Source organism: Odontomachus brunneus, unplaced genomic scaffold (genome assembly GCF_010583005.1).
Source record: "Odontomachus brunneus isolate Ranch 3 - 2012 unplaced genomic scaffold, Obru_v1 Obru_scaffold_042, whole genome shotgun sequence".
Taxonomy (NCBI): domain Eukaryota; kingdom Metazoa; phylum Arthropoda; class Insecta; order Hymenoptera; family Formicidae; genus Odontomachus; species Odontomachus brunneus.
This window is the reverse complement of record NW_022639492.1, coordinates 1,422,262-1,432,270: the sequence shown is the minus strand read 5'-3', so window position 1 is coordinate 1,432,270 and position 10,009 is coordinate 1,422,262. Positions and strand designations below refer to the sequence as shown.

Genomic DNA, 10,009 nt, shown 5'->3' with positions numbered 1-10,009 from the left:
TTTTCTCCCCCCTCTCTCTCTCTCTCTCTCTCTCTCTCTCTCTCTCTCTCTCTCTCTCTCTCTCTCTCTCTTGCTTCATAAAATCTTTTCCTGTGTAAATGGTAGGATAATTTTTGAAGGATAATACTCGATAGAAGAAATGTTGAATTATTTAAAATTTTTCTTTTTCTATCTGACAAAAAAATTATCAAAAATATCATTTAATGAGCTTTCTCTTCTCTTTCTTACTTCTATTATCGATACTTTTCTCCTCCCTCCTCTCTCTCTTTTTCTATTTGTCACTTTTCTTTTTCTATCTGACAAAAAAATGATCAGAAATATCATTTAATAAGCTTTCTCTTCTCTTTCTTATTTCTATTATCGATACTTTTCTCCTCCCCCTCTCTTTCTCTCTCTCTTGCTTTATAAAATCTTTTCCCTTCCTCATCACTTATTCTTTTCTTTCCCCTCTTTTCCCTATTTTTATCTCTTACCAACATTGCTGTGCCCATACCCACCTCTCCCCCTTTTCCAAAACTTATATATACAAAATGTTCCAGATTTTTCCCCGCAATTTTTATGGAAACATAAAACGGATTGTATATTAAGTCAAATTGAATAAAAAGGCCCTTTATTATTTTGCAAATAACCACGTAGATCTTTAGTGATTAATGAAAGAAAATTGTTAATAATATGTGCAATAATGCACAAATTTTTTTTAACTAATATTTCGATTATTATTGCAAATATTGCGAAACGGTATTGGACTTTTATGTTCACTTCAATCCATTCTACGTTCTCATAAAAATTGGGGAGGAGAGTCTGGGACATCCTGTATATATGTGTGTGTGTGTGCGTGAGTATAGTAGCAGCAGTAGTAGTAAAATAACAATATAAATAAAATGATAATATTAAAACAATAACGATAATAATAGTAATAAAAATGTGATATTAATTCGCGGAATAATCTCCTCAGTTTTAACGGCGGTTACTTGCACGGTTCGATAAGAAACGACACGCAACGCGACGCGCCCAACAATCGAACTACCGTCCTGACAAGCAATAATCGTAGTCTGAGTCCTAATAATTCGCTCGAAAGCCATGGTCAATCGATTCGTCGTTACACAGTTACGCCTAATCAGGTGAGTGGAAACTCGATAAGTGCTTTTGTCGATATTTCCAAGTGACTAAATCAAGAATCCAGTGCCATGCACTTGAATAGCGATCATATAAATTCTCCTCAGAAGCGTGAAAATGTGAAAAGTAAGAAGTTTCATACGCACTCGAAAATGTGAAAAGTAAAAAGTTTCATACGCACTCGCAACTTTAGCAATTACTTAACTCTTAACTTTTATTGCTATTGAATATAAAGAGAAAATGTCTCGTTTTAGCAACAAAATTGTCTTTCATTTTCCAGTTCTGCTAACAAGAGACAAAACCCAAATGTGACACGCCATTTTTCTTGAAACTCAGCATGCACATAGCATATGACATGATATTTCATATTTAATATAGGAATCAATATAGAAATTTTATCTTATCTTATCATTTTATTTTATCCATTTCAATCTTATCTAATCATTTTCTATCAAATCTTTTAAGCAGGAGTTATTTGTAAGTAAGTTAACTGTCGATTAGCTTACTCAAAATTTATAAAAAGCCGCTCTGTGTCTCGTAGATAGGATGGATCGGCGAGCTCAGGGATTCGCGCAGGAACTCGTTACGCGGATACGAGAACGTTCGTGAGACATCCACGAAGAAGACGCTGCCATTGGACGAGATGCTTGTTCTGTCCTCGACTCCCCGCACGATCAACAATCTCTCAATGGAGACTGGTCCACTGCCGAGAATAAAACGACTTTCTGAGCAAGAGGAAGAACATTCGAGAACGGGCGAGCAGACACCGCCGTCGAACGGCCACGGGAGCGCGAGCAGCGTCGAGAGAATCAAAAAGATATTCATGTTCTTCGAGCCAAAAGGATGCCTAAAGGAGCGCGACGATTATTCCCTGTATCTATTCCCACCTAACAATAGGTAATGTTGATAATTGATGTTACTACTTGACTGACGCTTATAATTTTACGAAGAATATTATATTTTAATGGCTCTTATTGATCAAACAAAAACTTTGGGGAATAAGGGTCTATACACTGAGAGAAAAATTATCTTAAAATCAACAAATATTTCTTTGATGGGTTGCCATTAACATATTTATTTAAATCTAAATTCTCTTAATTTAAATTAAGTATTGTTTACCTGATTTAAGTAAACAATATTTGGTTTAAATAAAAAGAATTTAGATTTAAATAAATATGTTAATGGCATCCATCAAGGAAATATTTGTTGATTTTAAGGTAATTTTTCTCTCAATGTAGAACCACTAATGACGTAATGTCATAAAACAAAACGCATTCAGCGTTCAATAAGAGAATTAATTTTTCTGCATTTTTCAGAAAATAAATTCTCTTATTAGATATTAGAGACTTCCTGAAATTTGCCAAGAAAAAATTGTTGCAATAAATACAATTTTTTTATCTCTACATAAGTGAGGATAGATACTAGATTTATAGTTTATATTTATATTTATATTTATAGTTTAGTTATTTAGATTTATATTTTTAGTTTTATAACATTATGTTAAAATTCTCTTATTAGATATTAGAGACTTCCTGAAATTTGCCAAGAAAAAATTGTTGCAATAAATATAATTTTTTTATCTCTACATAAGTGAGGATAGATACTAGATTTATAGCTTATATTTATATTTATATTTATAGTTTAGTTATTTAGATTTCTATTTTTAGTTTTATAACATTATGTCATCCGTGTTAGTGGTTCTATAGGCTCTTATTCCCCCTGTAGAGCCACGGATGATGTAGTGTTATAAAACTAGCTATAAATCACATAACCTTTTTAATATGCAATTCTTCACTACTTTTTAACGAACTTTTATTTTCAGCATAAAATAAATTATATATACAGATATAAATATGTGTACACAATAATAGCTTCAACATTTGCAAAATTTAGTTCCAAACGAATTTCTTAATTATGCGCGATATGTCTATATATTTATGCATCATAACTGTTAATTATTTCGAGAAAGCAACTCTGTCAGGACAATCAATAGTCATGATGCGCGAATAAATATACATATTACGCATAATCGATAAATTCGTTTGGAACTACACTGAGAAAAAAATACTTGAAAATTTATTTCACAAATTTACTTCAAACAAATTTTATCTCTCAGAAATATATTTTATATCACGGAAATAAATTTTGTATCATACAAATAAATTTCCAAGTGTCTTTTCCTCAGTGTAGGACTAGAGTAGATGTTAAGAGACTCTTATGTCGGAATGTATACGACGGCGATGACGATGGCAACAATAGCGATCATAACGACGACGACAATGACGACAATGACCACTGTAACGTTCATTATGACGACAACAACACAATAATGGCCACGAAGATGGTCAACACACAATAATGGAGATAACGTTCCCATACAGGTCGCAATCTTATGTATACATGATGACGACAACGGCAATAGTGACAGCGACGACGGCAAAAGCGACGACGACAACAGCGAGTGAGACAATGATGACGTTGACGATGACCACAATGACGTTTACTGTGACGGCAACAGCACGCGCGACTACGGAAACGACCACGACGAATATAACGTTCTCATATCAACTTTTCTTACCAGGGATTCAAATATACTCGTACATGCACTGCGGATGTGGCTTGAGGAACAAACTTGCTTTGAGTGTGTGTGATACTGAAATATGAGCCAAAAAAATTTTTTTAAATTGACTTTTTCGCCTGTCAAACTTGGAGAACTCAGGGTTGACTCAGGCATCGATTTTAACCCTCCATTACCCTCGTTCGGCTGACGAACGTTAATGCTCTCGTATGAGAATTACTCTAAACAGAATTTGGCCACGAATGACGTAAACATAATAGTAGTTTCTGTGACTGATGTTTTCTTTTATATATTTGGCGTCGCGGCACCACCGTGCCGCTTGATTGACTCGCAATAAGCAATAGATTTCCCCTTTTTGTACAATTCAAGAATGTTTGCGATGTAAGAAGTATTCATAAGTTTTTTTGCGTACTACAGGTTCCGTATTTTCTGTCGATGGTTCGTCGATCAAAAGTGGTTCGACAATGTAGTGTTGCTGTTCATTGGATTAAACTGCATCACTTTGGCGATGGAACGGCCAAACATACCACCGGACAGTCGCGAGAGAGTTTTTCTATCCACCGCGAATTACATTTTTACCGGCGTTTTTGCCATCGAGATGTTCGTTAAGGTAACGTATAATAAAATACACACGTTCCGATGCTTTTGGTAAAACTTCGTTCTAAGAAAATCCGCGGGAAAGAAAGATAAGAAACTATCCCACACAACACAACGTCTAAAATCGGGACATAAGACGTCTGAAAGGCATCTTAAAAACGTCTCTCACTCCTTGTCCACAACCTTGCTTTAATTGAAATAGAAATAGAAATATAAATAGAAATATTTTAATAGAAATTGACCAACCACAGTTGATTATTTTTAAAATAATCGACTATGGTTGGTCGATTTATTACGGCTTAAAGATTAATCCATTAAGGCTAAAAAAAAAACCGCTAATAATAGGCTTTCAAAAACTATTCAAATTAGGGCAAAACGTCGAAAGTTGTTAAAAAGTGAAAAAAAATTTGTATTGGATTTCAAAATTCAAGATGGTGGACCAATATGTCGGCCCGAAAATTTGAAATTTTGACCTTTTTGAGTGAAAATCCCTATAGGGGGGGTTTGGGGTTCGTTGAGTATGAATATGCACTTATTTTTTCAAAATTCGTAATGGCAGATCCAATATGGCCGCCCAAAAATGCGAAAATTTGACATAGTTGTTATTTGGCGAAAAATCCAATCAAATTATAAGCTTTCGAAGGTGTTTGTTTTGGAGCAAAACATCATATTTTAGCAAACTGTAGAAGAAAAATGGTTTTTTACTTTAAAAATTAATATGGCTGCCAAAAATTTTTAATTTTGATTTATTTCAATGAAAATATATTTTGAAATTTTGCGTTCTTACGCAACAAAAAGTTGCATAAGATGTTTTTTAGATATCTTTTCGGTATTTTTTAGACATGCATGTTATCTGGGATTATAATTACAAGTCCCTAGAAAATAATTAATACTTCATTAATGTTATTTGCACGATGTAGGTTGTCGCGTCGGGAATGTTGTACGGTTCAGACGCGTATTTCACCTCGGGCTGGAATATCATGGACGGATCTCTCGTTATCATTTCCATAATCGACTTGTCGATGTCGTTATTGTCATCCAGTAGCCCCAGAATATTTGGGATATTAAGAGTAAGTTTTTTTATTTACATTATACATTACATTAATTTTTTTCTAGTGTATTAGACATACACTGAATATAAGGAGATGTTAGAAGAAGAAATCAAATCAAATCGAAAGTAGAAATAAAATTTCGACTCGGGATAAAAGAAGAAACTTTTACGAAAATGTATTATAAGAAAACTACTGAGAACAGTATTATTTTCATCGATTAACGAAAATACATCTTTTCAACTATTGAAAACTTACATTAAAACTATTTATAAAATTAACAAATAGGTTTTCTATAATTTTCCAATAGTATTATAATAAATATACAGTAGTATTCCAATATTTTTCAATAGTGCTTCAATAGTTTTCCTATATTGTTCTCAGTAATTTTTTCTTATTGGTTTTTTCCGTAAGGGAACCCTTAGGAAAAATTTCTTTAAGATGTTCAAATTAACTTTAAGCAACTTTAAGTTAATTTGAACAACTTAAAATAATTTTTCCTAAAAGAAGAAGTAAAGGAGAGGGAGGAAAGAGATTTTATTTGGATTGTATACTTTATTAAAAATTTACCTCTTGCTGAGTACGTAAATGCTTTGCTCTAATCGATTATTTATTATAATCTTGTAGGTTTTTAGATTGCTGAGGTCACTGAGACCCCTGCGAGTCATCAATCGCGCGCCTGGTTTAAAACTGGTCGTTCAGACTTTGTTGTCCTCATTACGACCCATCGGCAACATCGTCCTGATTTGTTGCACGTTCTTTGTAATCTTCGGTATCCTCGGAGTGCAACTCTTTAAGGGTGCTTTCTATTATTGCGAAGGTCCTGACATTAAGAACGTACGCAATAAGACGGACTGTCTGTCCGACCATCGGAACGTATGGCTGAATAGAAAGTACAACTTCGACGATCTCGGGAAAGCTCTCATGTCGTTGTTCGTCTTGTCATCGCGAGACGGTTGGGTGAACATCATGTACACCGGTTTGGACGCAGTTGGAGTCGATCAGCAGGTGAAAGAAATTCGTCAAACGACGGAAACAAATCTTTTTCATTCTCTAACATATTGATTTATTATATAAAAACACAAATATTTCAATAATTTTATGCTTTCGCGGTGGGCAGAAATGTGCTAAGTTTTACGTCAAGTTTGAAGTCACGTTTTTTGCGGATTTACTGTTGAAAACAGATTTACAAAAATTTACGGTTTCAATCCATTAATTAAACCCAGCAATCTTATACGTTTTTCTATACAGGGTGTCCCAGACTCTTCTCCGCATATTTTGTAAGAATGTACAACAAGTCGAAGTGAATATAAAAGTCCTGTACCGTTTTGCGATTTTTGCGATAATAGTCGAGATATTAATTAAAGAAAATTGGTGAATGATCACGCGCGATATGGTAGATGAGCTGCAGTGGCGCCGTCTGCCGTTATACTTATACATTAGCAAACTGAATAAAAAAGTTGTCTACTATTTTGCAAATGACCACATAGATTTTTAGATATTAATTAGAGAAAATTGTTACATGATTGTGTACCATAATGCACAAATTTTCTTTAATTAACTCTCCGTGGACACACTGGGTCCATTTTGTCCGCAGTAAACTCCTATTTTTGTCGAAACTGTTTCCGAATTTTCATTTTTCCTAATTAAACATTTGACTCAAGCAGCGATTGTACATTAAAATAGAGCCTTCAAAAAATATCCCAGAATGTTTTCAGATTTTTTGAAAGCTTAGAACAGTTCAAAAAATAGTCACAGACAAAGTGTGCTTACGAAAAATGAGAAAATCAAATGTACCCACGGAGGGTTCCTCTCTAAAAAAAAGGCATCCTCTCTAATCACTTCATATGGGCTGCGGCTTACTTCGTGTCGTTTGCACCGGTTAAATTACCAGGCAAATAGCTGTCATCGCGTTGGTTAGGTCACAAAAATATACAGAAAAGACATATCTCTTCCTGTCTGTCTCTGCCTCTTTTATCTCTCCCTGTCTCTCTCTGTCTCTGCCTGTCTCTCCCTGCCTCTCCTGTCTCTCCCTGTCTCCCCCTGTCTTTGCCTGTCTCTCCCTGTCTCTCCCTGTCTCTCCCCATTCCCCCCCGTCCCCCCGTCTCTCCCTGTCTCTCCCTGTCTCTCCCTGTCTCTGCCTGTCTCTCCCTGTCTCTCCCCGTCTCTCCCCGTTTCCCCCGTCTCTCCCTCATCTCTCGCTGTCTGTCCCTGTCTTTCCCTGTCTTTCCCTGTCTCTCTCTGTCTTTTTTTCTCTTCCTGTCTCTCCCTGTCTCTCCCTACCTCTCCTGTCTCTCCCCGTCTCTCCCTGTCTCTCTCTGTCTCTGCCTGTCTCTCCCCGTCTCTCCCCGTCTCCCCCGTCTCTCCCGTCTCTCCCCGTCTCTCCCCGTCTCCCCCGTCTCTGCCTGTCTCTCCCTGTCTCTCCCTGTCTCTGCCTGTCTCTCCCCGTCTCTCCCCGTCTCCCCCGTCTCTTCCTGTCTTTCCCCGTCTCTCCCCGTCTCCCCCGTCTCCCCCGTCTCTCCCCATCTCTCCCTATAATTATTAATTAATTAAAGTATATTTTAATTTAATTTATTTTTATTTAATTTTTATTTTACATTTTTTACTATTTTTTATTAGCTATATGGTGCGCGCATGTATTGTTTTAGTAATATCAAAAAATCTTTGTGATCATTTGCAAAATGGTAAAGGACTTTTTTGTTCAGTTTTAATCGCAAAATGGTATAGGACTTTGATGTTCACCTCGATTCCCACAAAATATACGGAGGAGAGTCTGAGACACTCTGTATAACTGAAGAGGCAATACTCTTTATTTATTCGTATAGGTCCATATTCTGAATCCTCTTTTATCTATAAAAGTGCCTCTAAAAGAGGCTTAGGAGCCACCTGATTGTCTGAGAAGCTATATTCAAGGCACTTTTATCTATAAAAGTGCCTCTAAAAGAGGCTTAGGAGCCACCTGATTGTCTGAGAAGCTATATTCAAGGCACTTTTATCTATAAAAGAGGGTTCAGAATATGATGAACCATAGGGCCGAGTTTTCAATGATAGTTCAAACTTTCAACTTAAACTCTGTTTAAACAAAACAAATGCATTGTTAGAATAGAGTTTAAACTTGAATCCAAACTTAAACTACTACTATTGAAAAATCGCCCCATAGAGTTTGTTTCTAATATCTGCAGAAATAATATGATTACATATAAATAAATGTTCCTTGTGGAGCCCGCGACGACTTGTAAGTGAAATTGATTACAGCCTATCGAAAATTACTCCGAGTGGCGATTGTTATATTTCATCGCGTTCATACTGCTGGTGGGTTTCTTCGTGTTGAATATGTTCGTCGGCGTGGTGGTGGAGAATTTTCACAGGTGCCGCGAGGAACAAGAGAAAGAAGAGCGCGTACGTAGAGCCGCCAAGCGAGCGTTGCAGATGGAGAAAAAGAGACGAAGTGAGTGGCCGCGGGCTCAGCTAGGTTAATGCCACTTCTACATCACACTGTACGTAGAGTGATGATGCCGTGTTTGTGTAATGTCGATCGTACTTTCAGAGATGCACGAACCACCGTATTACACCAATTACTCCAAATCACGGCTATTCGTTCACAACGTCGTGACGTCCAAGTACTTCGACCTGGCGATCGCGGCTGTGATCGGTCTCAATGTCGTCACGATGGCGATGGAGTTTTACATGATGCCGAAGGCGCTCACCTACGCGCTGAAGATATTCAACTATTTCTTCACAGCCGTCTTTATTCTCGAGTCATTTATGAAACTTGTCGCTCTTGGTTTGCACCTTTATCTGAAGGATAAGTAAGTATATGTGCATTTCGGTGGATATAATCTTGCAAAATAAAAAACCTGAAATTCAAAAAGTGGGACGATGTCCTGAAAATTGAATATCGAAACAGTCTCAGAAAATGTTGGAAGCAAATAATTGCTCCAAAAAGTTATAATATCTAAATCCAAACATCAAAATAATCTCCCAAAATATAAATTTTTCGAAATGTTGAAACCATAAAATTGCTCCGCAAAGTTATAATATCGCAATCAATATAAAGGAGCAGCATTTCTGATATACAACATATGACTCTAAAATCGATATTCGAGGAAACTTCAATCAACTTTCACTACATTTTAAAGATAACCCAATTCCAATTAATTGTCATAATTATTAATCTATTTTGTGTGACTTTAATTTGCTTATTTCAATTAAGAGAATTCTTACTGATTTTCTCATTGATTTTAAAATTTTCAATCATTTTGTTCATGTCCTGTCTTGGAATAACTAAAATTTAATGTTTCTGCAAAATATTTTAAATATTTTTTCATCTTTTGTATTGAATGTTTCATATATCTTGTATATTAAATTTAGTTACATCAATAGATTCTATATCTTAGTTACTTACCGAGAAATAACTCGTTGATCGACGAGTCATTTCTCGCTGGCTAATGAGTATTCTTTAAATATATATCATCTAAGTTAGTTTTAAATAAATTGCCCCTTTATTTTTTTAACCACTTATTATAATTCTCAAAATTCGTCTTATTAATATATTTTATGTAGATGTTTTATTTAATTACTTATATATATTTATGTATATCTTTATTAATTTACTCATATATATATATATATATATATATATATATATATATATATATATATATATATA

The 10,009-nt window shown here is 35.3% G+C and overlaps 1 protein-coding gene across 12 annotated transcripts in view; it reads left to right on the top strand.

The window, feature by feature from the left end:
• The window catches only part of LOC116844557 (voltage-dependent T-type calcium channel subunit alpha-1G-like), a 173,387-nt gene that overhangs the window by 154,512 nt on the left and 8,866 nt on the right, over positions 1–10,009 (top strand). For 8 of the 12 annotated variants that reach the window (XM_032816225.1, XM_032816229.1, XM_032816230.1 and 5 more), the window contains 7 exons: positions 956–1,121; positions 1,658–2,013; positions 4,112–4,304; positions 5,212–5,361; positions 5,968–6,348; positions 8,596–8,812; positions 8,888–9,149. In XM_032816225.1, coding sequence (XP_032672116.1) covers positions 956–1,121; positions 1,658–2,013; positions 4,112–4,304; positions 5,212–5,361; positions 5,968–6,348; positions 8,596–8,812; positions 8,888–9,149 — 1,725 coding nt within the window. The remainder of the gene's footprint in view (positions 1–955; positions 1,122–1,657; positions 2,014–4,111; positions 4,305–5,211; positions 5,362–5,967; positions 6,349–8,595; positions 8,813–8,887; positions 9,150–10,009) is intronic. The other 4 variants (XM_032816235.1, XM_032816238.1, XM_032816227.1 and 1 more) reach the window with 1 other exon arrangement.